Here is a 14899-nt window from a genome sequence, read left to right on the forward strand (position 1 = left end):
TCCAGCAGAGGACAGCAAGTGTAATGTAGGCTGTCTCTTTAGTGGGTTTGTCGCATCTTCTAAGTGTTCTGCAAACAAAGCACAGTCTTCCCCACAACATCATTTATGTGGTCTTTCCAACTTAAGTTGCTCATAATTATAATTCCTAGGTATTTAGTCAAATTGACAGCCCTTAGATTTGTGCGATTTATCACATACCCAAAATTTATTGGATTTCTTTTAGTACCCATGTGGTGACCTCGCAATTTTCTTTGTTTAGTGCTAATTGCCACTTTTCACACCATACAGAAATTCTCTCTAGATCATTTTGTAATTGGAATTGATCGTCTGATGATTTTACTAGATGGTAAATTACAGCATCACCTGCAAACATTCTAAGGGGGCCGCTCAGATTATCACCTAGATCATTTACATAAATCAGGAACAGCAGAGGGCCTATGACGCTACCTTGCGGAATGCCAGATATCACTTCTGTTCTACTCAATAATTTACTGTCTATCACTACGAACTGTGACCTCTCTGAGAGGAAATCACGAACGCAGTCACACAACTGAGACGATACTCCATACGCATGCAATTTGATTAATATATTAAAAACAAAGATTCCAAGACTTACCAAGCGGGAAAGCGCCGGCAGACAGGCACATGAACAAAACACACAAACACACACACAGAATTACTAGCTTTCGCAACCGATGGTTGCTTCTTCAGGAAGGAGAGGGAAAGACAAAAGGATGTGGGTTTTAAGGGAGAGGGTAAGGAGTCATTCCAATCCCGGGAGCGGAAAGACTTCCCTTAGGGGAAAAAAAGGACAGGTGTACACTCGCACACACACACATATCCATCCGCACATACACAGACACAAGCAGACATATTTAAAGGCATTGCTTAGTAAATGAGACACTTAAAGTAGCAAAGAAGTTTTGCTGTTTGGGGAGCAAAATAACTGACGATGGCCGAAGTAGAGAGGATATAAAATGTAGACTGGCAATGGCAAGAAAAGCATTTCTGAAGAAGAAAAATTTGTTAACATCAAGTATAGATTTAAATGTCAGGAAGTCATTTCTGAAAGTATTTGTATGGAGTGTAGCCACATATGGAAGTGAAACGTGGACGATAAATAGTTTAGACAAGAAGAGAATAGAAGGTTTCGAAATGTGATGCTACAGAAGAATGCTGACAATTAGATTTGTAGATCACATAACTAATGAGGAGGTATTGAATAGAATTGGGGAGAAGAGGAGCTTGTGGTACAGCTTGACTAGAAGAAGGGATCGGTTGGTAGGACATGTTCTGAGACATCGAGGGATCACAAATTTGGTATTGGAGGGCAGCGTGGAGGGTGTAGAGGGAAACCAAGAGATGAATACACAGATTCAGAAGGATGTAGGCTGTAGTAGGTACTGGGAGATGAAGAAGCTTGCAGAGGATAGAGTAGCATGGATAGCTGCATCAAACCAGTCTCAGGACTGAAGACCACAATAACATATATTACTCAGAATAACATACATATGAGAATCAACTTGACTTTGGGTCTTTATAAACTGTTCTCCTTTCCAACCTTCCTAAACCTATCCTTCTTTCATCTTTGGTTAAGGAACTAGCAAATCTGAAAGCTACAAGTACATTTTTTAAAGTTTTTTGAAAGGGAAAAATTTGTACAAATAGTTCCACTGTTTCCAACAACGTTTATTTACTTTTGCAAGAATTTGATCTAATTCAAAACCTTCCTGAGGTGGCAAGAACAAAAAAAGTAGTTAGGTGATAAATCAGATGCATGACATTACTTGGACTTTTCTCTGTCAAACAGTCAACTTCCCAATGTGTTGTGTGTAGCCAACATTGACACAATGAAGAATGTTGCAATGTTTTTAATTTATTTTCCTGATTGCATCAGTAAATTTTGGCAAGCAAACTGTGGTATCCTTTTCAGCATTACTATTCTTTGATCCTCTAAAGCAATGGTTGCAACATGCCCAGTGTAACCAAAAGAACAAGTGATCATTTCCTTGGAAATGCTTCACAAACTGACCAGTTTTGTTGGTTTTGATTCATCTTGGATGTCCAGACAGTTGACTGCTGATTACTTTATGGCTCATATGAATATAGTCAAGTTTTACTTCCTCCTATGATGTTGTATACAGAATTTCCATTTCCTTGATCAAATTTTCTGAACATTTACTTACACTAATTAACAGGAGCCTGTTTCCGAGCTTGAGTCAAGTTGTGCAAAATCCATCAGGAACAGACCTTTTCCACAGTAAACTGTTCACACAGAACTGAATGTACTGCAATATTCTGTATGTCCAAGGATTCTCTCTTTTTCAATGAGCCACCTGCCATTCAGCTTGAATCATGTTTTGCACAACACCAATGTTTTTCAGTCCAACAACCGATTTGGGTCGACTTGATGAAATTTAGTATAGGTGGAAAAACAACCACGGCAAAAAGTCTGAATGTGGTTGCCTACTAAAAGATGACAATTCAGGTTATTGTTCTTGAGTTAGTCCTTTACAAAAATCTTAAAAAGTCATCCAAAGAACACCTTCACATGAAATTTCCATTTTTTCAAAGAACTGCTTCTTCAAATGTTTTTTTGTAAACAGACTACATGGCCAGTTTCTGATGTGCCACTGTTTTAATGATAATAAATGACAAATTTAAAGCACTAGTTGTCTCTCATCTCAATAACCCCATCCACTAATTGTCTGTAAAAACTGAAGATACAGCACATTCTCCTTTAATTTGTCTACCAGTGGTACTTATGCTTTCTGAAGGTCAATACAATGTATCATAGAATTACTCTTTTTTTACATGTGCAAAGTTATGTGGACTCTAAAATACAGAAAATTAAGAGATAAACAGATGGAAGCACTTTTTTTTAGATGCATCAGACAAACTGAAAAGTGCTTGGGGTAATACATGCAGAGAAAACCAACTTATAAAGTAAAGAACATTGTTCATTCACTGATGTTGCCTACTTTGGCAGTATTACCAAGGTCAACCGATAATGCATGCCAATCGGTGTGAGGCAGTAAGTGTGGGTCAGCACCCACACGAGCAGCAGGCACATGGAGGACGTCTGACAGCCACCCCTGTAAAGCATTAGAATAAAGTTATCATTAGACATCAGCTTCTTAGAAAGAAGTTGGGTAGGTACTTACAAATTAGTGTTTAAATTAGATCGTTCTTTTTATTCTGAACCCAGGAAGATCAGACAACAATTAATCTAAGTATTGTCAGAAACAAAACAGAAAACCATCTTTATGGCAAGTGATGAGTAAGTCATATCTTAAATATTCCAAGATATATAAGGACAGACACAGATTTTCGATGAAATACTTTGAATATGAAACATATCTAATGGAAAATGTTAACTAAGGACTACTGCTAATGTGACTCTAATTGTTGTCTTTATGGTCTTCAAAGATTCTGGTCATTGCAACCTACAAAAGCTGCATATTTATAATGAAACACATCATATACTAATTGAAACCCTAGATTTTAACCATTCCTTTTTTGTATAGGCCATTCAAAACCTTCCCAGCTCCATTATGAGATGAGGAGCTAGGATTAGAGTCATGCACAGCGCAGGTTTTAGCCTGTCCAATCCTTGTTTCTCTCGCTGGCATATACAGGCCACAGATTAACCCTCCTGTTGAGGCATAACAATACACATATTGAATCTGACAGGAGCTTTCTTGCCACATGCAGAGTCTTGACCCCAGAAAATGCTTTCACACACTAGGAATAACACGTTCACACATAACCCAGCTAGCTTTTCAAGCTGTGGACATGCACAGGACAGCAACTGAATATTACGTGGATTGGTATGAATTATTAAAGATAGTGCTAATAACCCAATTATTGTGAAACTTTGTATAAACTTCTGTAATGATGATTGTCAACAACAGTATAAATTTCAGATTGTTCCTATACTAATTTTTATGTATAAAAAATTACCTAAAATACACAATTTACGGCTTTCCTTGAGAAATAACTACCTGGGGTGTTACGTTACTATGTTTTGTGTTGAAGTCAGTCAAGAATTTAATTTAAATGCCTGACATTTAAATATTGGAATGAACAACATTTTGGTCAAAACATCAAAATATTTTGTAATAACTTCAATTTCAGACTGCTATTGTTATTTGTAATGGCCAATATTCTTTTTATTTGTTTTGTTGTCTGAGTGGATGAGTGAATGAATGTGGCGTGCATGTGAATGACTAAGTGTGAATGAGCATGGGAAATAGATACGCAGCCTTGATGTGTAAGTCACGCGCATGGGGGAAAATTAAGACTGTAAAGCAGCCAGGCTGCTAGGCATGGCTGGGTGGGCTGAAACCTGCACCATGCAGACTCTAAATGGGACCATACCAATCAGTTAACCCTCTGTATCTCCTGAGGCTTCACACACCAATGATTTTATGGACAAGTGATGAGTTCTCATTGATGAATCTTTTTCTACAGGACCCAGTGTAATTTCTTTACATTCTACTGTGGGAACAATTCTTTGCTGATAACCTTGTGACTTGAACAACTCTGTTTATCATTAAGTTTCTATCTAGAGTGATAATTTTCTTGTAGTTAGGATGGCACTTTTTGTGAAACTTGTCTCTGTACCTAGATTCCCCCAGATTTTGGGGCTTGACATCTACATCTACATTTATATCTACACTCTGCAAACCACCATGGTACACATGACAGTGGGTATGTCCAATTGTTCCAGTTATTAGAGTTTCTTCCTGTTTCATTCATGTATGGTGTGCAAGAAGAATGATTGTTTGAGTGTCTCTATGCATCCTGCAATATTCTAATCTTATCCTCATGATCCTGATGTCAGCAGTAAGTAGGCAGTTGTAGTATATTCCTAGGGTCACAATTTAAAGACAGTTCTTCAAACTTTATTAGTAGACTTTCTCAGAATAGTTGATGTCTATCTTCAAGGTCTGCCTGTTCAATTCTGTCAATGTCTCAGTGACACTCTCACACAGGTCAAACAAACTTGTGACGACTCATGCTGCCCTGTCCTGTATACATACACAACTCCTGTAAGTCCTGTTTGGTACGGGTCCCACACACTTGAGCAATATTCTAGAATCGGTTGCATGAGTGATTTGTTAGCAATCTTCTTTGTAGACTGATTGCACTTCCCCAGTACTCTACCAATAGTCCAAGGTTTGCCACCCATTTTACCCCTGAATGAGCCTATGTGATCAACCCATTTACGATCCCTACACAGTGTTACACCCAGGTATTTGTATGAGTTGGTCGATTCCAACAGTGACTCATTGACATTATAGTTATAGGATACTAATTTTTTGTTTTGTGAAGTGCACAATTTTACATTGTCGAACATTTAAAGCAAGTTACCAATCTTTGCACCACTCTGAAAGCTTATCAAGTTTTGACTGAATATTTATGCAGCCTCTGCCAGACAGTAGTTCATTATAGATAACTGTATCATCTGCAAAATGTCTGAGGTTACTGCTAATATCATCCACAAGGTCATTAGTACACAACATGAACATAAAGGGCTTCAAGTCATTTCCCTGGGGTACATCCAAAGTTACTTCTACATCTGACAATGATTCTCCACTCGAGATAAACGCTGCATCCTCTCCACCAAAAAAATCTTCAATCCAGTCACAAATTTCACTTGATACATCATGACGCATCCTACTTAAATGCATGTCTGCAGGTTCTTGTAATTAATAATGGCCCATTTTTGATAATCAGCTATAAACCAAAAACTTTGATACATTTACCACAAACGATTGTCCATTTTTCTTTAAGATAGATAACCAACTCTAGTGTAAGTGAAAGTTGTTTGTTATGAAACTTACTGGTATCAGAAATAGATGTCACTGAGTAAACAGAAAATGAAAATTCATGTGTGAAATCCTTGGGCATCCTGATAATTAACCAAACAGCTTCATTTGACTTACTTTGCACAGCTATAATATAACAAGTAAAAATAGTTTACATATAAAGTTTACATTAATATCTAGAGAGCGATGCAAAGTTTATATGGCATTTATTTTTGTTTTTAGTATTATAGTTGTAGACTGCACTGTTTATCCCATGCTAGGTCTTGTTATTAATGATGAATACTATTAGAGAGTAAATGCAAACAACAAATACCGTTATGGAATCAGTGAATTGGCACTTAAGTGTAAGAATTCATAGCTCCATGAAGATGTGAGATGTTTGCTTATCAATTTTACCAAATATTCTTATTTCTATAGAAGAAATAGTCTTTTATTCTTAACTGCCTAGTCCCCAAAAGATTAAGCAATAGAATGGAGCTGAGTGAAATTGTGGAAAAGTATGTTATCTGCAGATTGAGAAAGATTTCTAAGTACAAAGCAAGCTAAATGGAGCATTTTTGTTAATTTAGCCTTGTGCTGATGCCACCTCAGTACATTATCTGCTCAGATGCCCAAGAATTTGTGTATTATAATGAAGGTAAGGTAGGGAACTGTGAATCTAGCTATTCAGAAACAAACTAAAAGACTACTTTATTAGCAACTCCTATAATTTCTCAGATAATTTGGGTTTGAAGTTGTTAATTCTGATTAATATTAATTTTCATTTGAAGATGGTTTTAACTTTTCCATTACATAGACAGTTTCATTTGGTAAGTGTGAAAGCGGCTCTGAGATGCTCAGCCAATCCCAGTGGCAAATGCTGCAAGAGGTGCTCCCTGCTGCCGTTGGATAAGCAGCTGCAGCAGCAAGTCGTATACTCCTAGCTCACTCATTTGTTACATAGTTTAATTTTTAATTTCTTTGCGTGTTTTTGGTATTTGCATTGTTTAATTCATAAATTTCGGGTGTATTATAGTCTTTGAGAGTAGTAGCATCGCGTTTTAGTACCTGAATAGTGTAAAATCACGTAGCCTCCTTCCGCCGCCGAGCAGGGCGTCAGCAGTGCGCAAGTAGCAGCATTACTGCATTTACTAGGCAATCATGTATTTTAATAACCATTTAAATTTTGTGTCGATTTGTTTGCACTCTCTGTAGATTAGTTCAGACGTTCTTTGCACAACAGTTTTTAGCATGGATAGAGACTGCAACTGCTGTGTTCAGATGCAGGCTGAGTTTGCATCCCTTCGCTCCCAGCTTCAGGCAGTGTTGGCTTCGGTCACACAGCTTGATGCTGTTGCCAATGGGCATCACTGTGGGAGTCCAGATGGGGGTTTGTCGGGGACGGCCAGCCCGTCCCATGCATCCCCCGATCGGACTACGACTGTGGTTGCCCGGGATACTGCCCGCGTTGAGGCTGATCCCTCACCTGTGGTAGAGTGGGAGGTCGTCTCGAGGTGTGGCAGGGGGCGAAAGACATTCCAGAGGGCTGAACAGAAGGCCTCTCCAGTTTGTCTGACGAACCGGTATCAGGCTCTGTCTCAGGCTGATACTGATCTTCGGCCTGACATAGCTGCTTGTCCTGTTCCAGAGGTTGCCCCTCAGTCTGCAAGATCCGGGTGGTCGCAGAGGGTGGGCTTACTGGTAGTTGGGAGCTCCAAGGTCAGGCACGTAATGGGGCCCCTTAGGGATATGGCGGCTAAGGAGGGGAAGAAATCCAGTGTGCACTCTGTGTGCATTGCGGGAGGAGTCATTCCTGATGTGGAAAGGGTCCTTCCGGATGCTCATGTCGGCACTAACGACGTGTGTTGCTTTGGATCTGAGGAAATCCTCTCTGGCTTCCGGCGGCTAGACTGCCAGTCTCGCTAGCGGGATGAAAGCAGAGCTCACCATCTGCAGCATCGTCGACAGGACTGATTGCGGATCTTTGGTACAGAGCCGAGTGGAGGGTCTGAATCAGAGGCTGAGACGGTTCTGCGACCGTGTGGGCTGCAGATTCCTCGACTTGCGCCATAGGGTGGTGGGGTTTCGGGTTCTGCTGTATAAGTCAGAAGTCCACTACATGCAACAAGTGGCTACACGGGTAGCAGGGGTTGTGTGGCGTGGGCTGGGCGGTTTTTTAGGTTAGATGGCCTTGGGCAAGTACAGAAAGGGCAACAGCCTCAATGGGTGCAGGGCAAAGTCAGGACATGCGGGGACCAAGCAGCAATCGGTATTGTAATTGTAAACTGTCAAAGCTGCATTGGTAAAGTACCGGAACTTCAAGCGCTGATAGAAAGCACCGAAGCTGAAATCGTTATAGGTACAGAAAACTGGCTGAAGCCAGAGATAAATTGTGCAGAAATTTTCACATAGGTACAGACGGTGTTTAGAAAGGATAGATTGCATGCAACCGGTGGTGGAGTGTTCTTCGCTGTTAGTAGTAGTTTATCCTGAAGTGAAGTAGAAGTGGATAGTTCCTGTGAATTATTATGGGTGGAGGTTGCACTCAACAGCCGAGCTAGGTTAGTGATTGGCTCCTTTTTCCGACCTCCCGACTCAGCAACATTAGTGGCAGAACAACTGAGAGAAAATTTGGAATACATTTCACATAAATTTTCTCAGCATGTTATTGTCTTAGGTGGCGATTTCAATTTACCAGATATAGACTGGACACTCAGATGTTTAGGATAGGTGGTAGGGACAGAGCATCGAGTGACATTATACTGAGTGCACTATCCGAAAATTACCTCGAGAAATTAAACAGAGAACCGACTCGTGGAGATAAAATCTTGGACCCACTGCTAACAAACAGACCCGAACTTTCCGACTCTGTATGTGCAGAACAGGGAATCAGTGATCATAAGGCCGTTGCAGCATCCCTGAATATGGAAGTTAATAGGAATATAAAAAAAGGGAGGAAGGTTTATCTGTTTAGCAAGAGTAATAGAAGGCAGATTTCAAACTACCTAACAAATCAAAACGAAAATTTCTGTTCCGACACTGACAATGTTGAGTGTTTATGGAAAAAGTTCAAGGCAATCGTAAAGTGCGTTTTAGACAGGTACGTGCCGAGTAAAACTGTGAGGGACGGGAAAAACCCACCGTGGTACAACAACAAAGTTAGGAAACTACTGCGAAAGCAAAGAGAGCTTCACTCCAAGTTTAAACGCAGCCGAAACCTCTCAGACAAACAGAAGCCAAACGATGTCAAAGTTATCGTAAGGATGGCTATGCGTGAAGCGTTCAGTGAATTCGAAAGTAAAATTCTATGTACCGACTTGACAGGAAATCCTAGGAAGTTCTGGTCTTACGTTAAATCAGTATGTGGCTCGAAACAGCATATCCAGACACTCCGGGATTACGATGGCATTGAAACAGAGGATGACACGCGTGAAGCTGAAATACTGCACTGCAGTTCCTTCTCTAAATCCTCGCACAAACGAAAAAATGGCTGACATTGAAATAAGTGTCCAAGGAATAGAAAAGCAACTGGAATCACTCAACAGAGGAAAGTCCACTGGACCTGACGGGATACCAATTTGATTCTACCCAGAGTACGCGAAAGAACTTGCCCCCCTTCTAACAGCCGTGTACCGCAAGTCTCTAGAGGAACGGAAGGTTCCAAATGATTGGAAAAGAGCACAGGTAGTCCCAGTCTTCAAGAAGGGTCGTCGAGCAGATGCGCAAAACTATAGACCTATATCTCTGACGTTGATCTGTTGTAGAATTTTAGAACATGTTTTTTGCTTGAGTATCATGTCGTTTTTGGAAACCCAGAATCTACTCTGTAGGAATCAACATGGATTCCGGAAACAGCGATCGTGTGAGACCCAACTCGCTTTATTTGTTCACGAGATCCAGAAAATATTAGATACAGGCTCCCAGGTAGATGCTATTTTTCTTGACTTCCGGAAGGCGTTCGATAATGTTCCGCACTGTCGCCTGATAAACAAAGTAAGAGCCTACGGAATATCAGAACAGTTGTGTAGCTGGATTGAAGAGTTTTTAGCAAACAGAACACAGCATGTTGTTATCAATGGAGAGACGTCTACAGACGTTAAAGTACCCTCTGGCGTGCCACAGGGGAGTGTTAGGGGACCATTGCTTTTCAGAATATATATATAAATTACCTAGTAGATAATGTCGGAAGTTCCATGCGGCTTTTCGCGGATGATGCTGTAGTATACAGAGAAGTTGCAGCATTAGAAAATTGCAGCGAAATGCAGGAAGATGTGAAGATCTGCAGCGGATAGGCACTTGGTGCAGGGAGTGGCAACTGACCCTTAACATAGACAAATGTAATGTATTGCGAATACATAGGAAGAAGGATCGTTTATTGCATGATTATTTGATAGTGGAACAAACACTGGTAGCAGTTACTTCTGTAAAATATCTGGGAGTATGTGTGCGGAACGATTTGAAGTGGAATGATCATATTAAATTAATTGTTGGTAAGGCGGGTACCAGGTTGAGATTCATTGGGAGAGTCCTTAGAAAATGTAGTCCATCAACAAAGGAGATGGCTTACAAAACACTTGTTCGACCTATACTTGAGTATTGTTCATCAGTGTGGGATCCGTAACAGATCGGGTTGACGGAGGAGATAGAGAAGATCCAAAGAAGAGCGGCGCGTTTCGTCACAGGGTTATTTGGTAACCGTGATAGCGTTACGGAGATGTTTAACAAACTCAAGTGGCAGACTCTACAAGAAAGGCCTCTGCATCGCGGTGTAGCTTGCTCGCCAGGTTTCGAGAGGGTGCGTTTCTGGGTGCGAGAGGGTGAGGTATCGAATATATTGCTTCCCCCTACTTATACCTCCCGTGGAGATCAGTAATGTAAAATTAGAGAGATTAGAGTGCGCACGGAGGCTTTCAGACAGTCGTTCTTCCCGCGAACCATACGCGACTGGAACAGGAAAGGGAGGAAATGACAGTGGCACTTTAAGTGCCCTCCGCCACACCCCGTTGGGTGGCTTGCAGAGTATAAATGTAGATGTAGATGTAGGTGTGCTCTACTGCACAGTGTGCTTCATGATCCAGAAGAATCGGACAGTATATTCCTTCTTCGTACTTATATCTTACAAAAATACCATGAAGATAAAATTAGAGATATTTGAGTTTGCACTAAGGTTTACCAACAAACCTTTCGTCTTGCAAACCTTTTGTGTCTGGAACAGGTAAAGGGGGAAGTGATACTGGCACACAGAGTACCCTCCGCCACACACTGTATGGTGGCTTATGGAGTATAGATATAGACTGCTCACAGTTTCTTTTGACATCACTAAAGTGCCTTTCTTAAAAGTAGCTGGTTTTCTCCTAACATACATGTAAACTAATCTACGAGGATGTGCTAAAAAGTAAGCCTCCCAATTTTTTATGTAAAAACTCTTAAAGCTTTTTAAATAAAACAAAATTTCTTAACATTCCACATCTTCATTCTTCATGTCACCATAACAGTTTCTCAGCATACTCCCATAATGACAAACACATTGCTCTCAACAGAAGACCAATTTGTTGATACCGTCACAGTAGAATGTTTGACTTCGTTGATGGAGCCACAACACCACCTCTGCTTCTATTGCTTCATCACTACCAAAGTGAAATCCTCAAAGCTGTTCTTTAAGTTTTGGAAACAGATGAAAATCAGATGGTGCCAAGTTGGGACTGTCTGGAGGATGATCAATGGCAGTGAACCCAAGGCACTGGGTTGTTGCACTTGTGGCAGTATTCATGAGTGGTCTGGCACTGTCATGCTGAAGAAGAGAATGCTCCATGTGTGGATGAATTCTTTGAGTTCAAAACTCGATTACATCTTACTGTTTCTCAGGCTCCGCCATAGTTACGTTACACACTGTCATGTTACATGTTACAATTTGGAGCCCTCTAGTGGTAGACTTCTACTACCCTTCTTGTAGACAGGTGTGACCTGCGCCTTCTTCCAAGAACTGGGCATGGTTTTTTCTTCAAGGAATCTATGACAGATTGTGGTTAGAAGAGGGGCTAACTCAGCTGTGAATTCAGTATAGAATCTGACCGGGATTCCTTGGGGCCGTGGAGCTTTGTTCAATTTTAATGATTTCAGCTGTACTAATACTTTTCTCTCTCATCTTTTCAGTGGTATGAGGATTAAATTGGGACAATTCGCCTGGCCTTTTCTTTGTAAAGGAACATTTGAAAATGAGTAAGCATTTCACATTTTGCTTTGCCACCCTCAATTTCAGTTTCTGTCTCATTTGCTAGGGACAGGATACTAAATATGGCGCCACTAACAGCCTTTACGTATGTCCATAATTTCTTTGGGTTCTTGACAATATTCTGCTGCAGTAGTCATTGAATGCGCCACACATTGCGCTCTTGACAGCCAGATGTGTTTCATTCAGCATCTCTCATTCAGCGTATCTCTATCTATAGCTCTACAATTTATTTTACACCTATTATGCAGTAATCTTTGTTTCTTTACAACTTTCTTTACAATGACTGTATACTGTGGAGATTCCCTCCCAGTACCAGCTGTTCTACTAGGTATATATCTATTCAGTGCATGGTCAACTATTCTTTTAAACTTGAGCCAGAATAAGGAAGGAAATGATAACTATACAAAGGTGGGAGAAACAGAAACATTACGAGGAAGCCAAAGAGGACCGTATCCATCACTAGAAAACACAAATGTGCCAAAAAGTAAAGAAATATAAGTAATTAGATAGATAAAAATCTACTTACCAAGCACACACATATAATGGGTATCACAGTTTGCAAGCTTTTGCTTACTTTGTGTGAAAAGTAAGATCTTCTGGTGTTTACAAGCAACTTTTTGTTATTAACGAAAAATGACATTATTCAGGAAATGTCTGTACGTTACAAAAGAATCGTAAATAGACTGTCCTGTACTGGACCGTTTCGTTCCTCCCAGGGTCCTTAGGGAACTAAAAACGACTAACATAGGGTTATTTTTTTTAGTTATTGTCGTTTGTTATGGCACTACATACACTTCCTATTATAAAATCTACGTTACGAATATCTGAACGTTAGTATTCACAGTCATTTAGTAGTGTTGCTTGCTGGTCGCTTGTGGCGTTGCTATCGCTATGGGAACAAAAACGAGACAGAGTGTCGCGACTGTTATGTCAGACTGTGAAATATCTTTGGAAGGAGCGCAACCACAGTGCCTCTTCTGAATTATGTACAAGTAAAAGCGCAGTCTAACATAACAGTCGCGACACTTCGCCTTGATTTTGTTGCCTACTGCGCCAGCAGCGCCCCAAGCGGCCAGTAACTTAAACTGTGAGTTCGGCGCGATCGTGAAAGCCAATTGTGGTTGTTTATTTTGGTTTCTACAATGGTTTTTACATGAGGGAGCGTTTGTAGCGCAATAAATTGCAGCAACAGCAGGTACAAGACACCACAGCTGCCTTTTTTAGGTTTCCTAAGGATCCTGAGAGGTATACACCATCATGTTACTAAACTGTATCGTCAGGATTCACTTGCAAACTACATGTGTATTAATGATTAATGTTTCGTTTTAGGAGCATAAAATGGCTTGTTAAAAGCAGACGAGAAGACTTTATGAAAAAAGACCCAGTTTAAATTATAATAATATTAGGTTTTGTAAGTCCATGAAAGCAGATAATAATAAACTCTTGTGGAATGCAGTACCCACGCTGTTTGACATCCCAAATAAGCCGCCTCAACTGACGATGAAGAGGAAACTATAACAAAGATTCGAAATCCATCTAAAGCTGTAAAACAGTCCTATGACACAGAAGCAGCCAGTTCAGCTCTCCATGTATCAGTGCCAGATTCGTTTGTATCGTCAACACAGAATTGCTTTGACGATGGAGTGGTTAGATTAAGTGCAGTTATTCGTATCTTACAAAATCGTGATGTTTGGTATGTATTTCATTCACTTCTGTTGTTAGTCACTTAATTTTCCTTGCTTCCTTCGTGTGATGACATTATTTTGTTAGCATCTTGTTCACTGACAGATTCTTTGCAAATTATTCAAATATTTGGTTGTGCGTGAAATGTAATGTAATCAGCTCATTATAATGTTTTCAACATATTTCACCCACTATTTGGCAGTTGCTTGACCCACGTAGAATAATATAAAGATGAAGGTCGTACTTGTGGCAACATGCGACAATGACAAACACAGTAGGCCCACAGAACGATAAATGAGCTGTCGATCGCTTTTGGATGTAGAGGTACATGTCTGTGCTTCTTACGTGTGAATCTGTGTGTTTATAATCTTTCGATAACGAGGTGAGCTGCTATTCTATCCAATGTCACAAGTGTTTCTTCACGAATGTGTTGTAGCTAGATTAGATTAGATTAGATTAGTACTAGTTCCATAGATCATGACTACGACACTTTGTAATGATGTGAAACGTGTCAGGTTAATAAAAGGTGGGTATACAAGATATTACATTACACAAAATATTACATGACACTCAATATTTCCTTTTTGGTGGGTGTTGGAAAATTACCCACTCACTATATCCAAAAATTCATCTAATGAGTAGAAGGAGTTGCCATTAAGAAATTCTTCTAATTTACTTTTAAATGTTAGATGGCTATCTGTCAGACTTTTGATGCTAATAGGTAAGTGACCAAAGACTTTTGTGGCAGCATAATTTACCCCCTTCTGAGTCAAAGTTAGATTTAACCTTGAGTAGTGAAGATCATCCTTTCTCCTAGTGGTGTAGCCATGTACACTGCTATTACTTTTGAATTCGTTCGGATTGTTAATAACAAATTTCATAAGTATATATATTGTGAGGCTACAGTGAAGATCTCTAGCTCTTTAAATAAGTGTCTGCAGGATGATCTTGGATGAGCTCCAGCAATTATTCTGATTACACGCTTTTGTGCAATGAATACTCTTTTACTCAATGATGAGTCACCCCAGAATATGATGCCATACGAAAGCAGAGAATGAAAATAGGTGTGGTATGGTAAGCTAATTTACTCAGATGTATATCTCCAAAATTTGCAATGACCCTAATAGCATAAGTAGCTCAACTCAAACGATTCAGCAGATCCTCAGTGTGT

At 40.0% G+C, this 14899-nt stretch overlaps 1 protein-coding gene across 2 annotated transcripts in view; it reads right to left on the bottom strand.

The window, feature by feature from the left end:
- The window catches only part of LOC126281933 (xaa-Pro aminopeptidase 1-like), a 322109-nt gene that overhangs the window by 40094 nt on the left and 267116 nt on the right, over positions 1-14899 (bottom strand). For both annotated transcript variants that reach the window (XR_007551312.1, XM_049981279.1), the window contains exon 4: positions 2996-3095. Coding sequence is in view for 1 of the 2 variants with exons in the window: in XM_049981279.1 (XP_049837236.1) it covers positions 2996-3095 (100 nt within the window). In the remaining variant the exon portion in view is untranslated. The remainder of the gene's footprint in view (positions 1-2995; positions 3096-14899) is intronic.

The sequence above is a fragment of the Schistocerca gregaria genome, chromosome 1 (assembly GCF_023897955.1).
Source record: "Schistocerca gregaria isolate iqSchGreg1 chromosome 1, iqSchGreg1.2, whole genome shotgun sequence".
Taxonomy (NCBI): domain Eukaryota; kingdom Metazoa; phylum Arthropoda; class Insecta; order Orthoptera; family Acrididae; genus Schistocerca; species Schistocerca gregaria.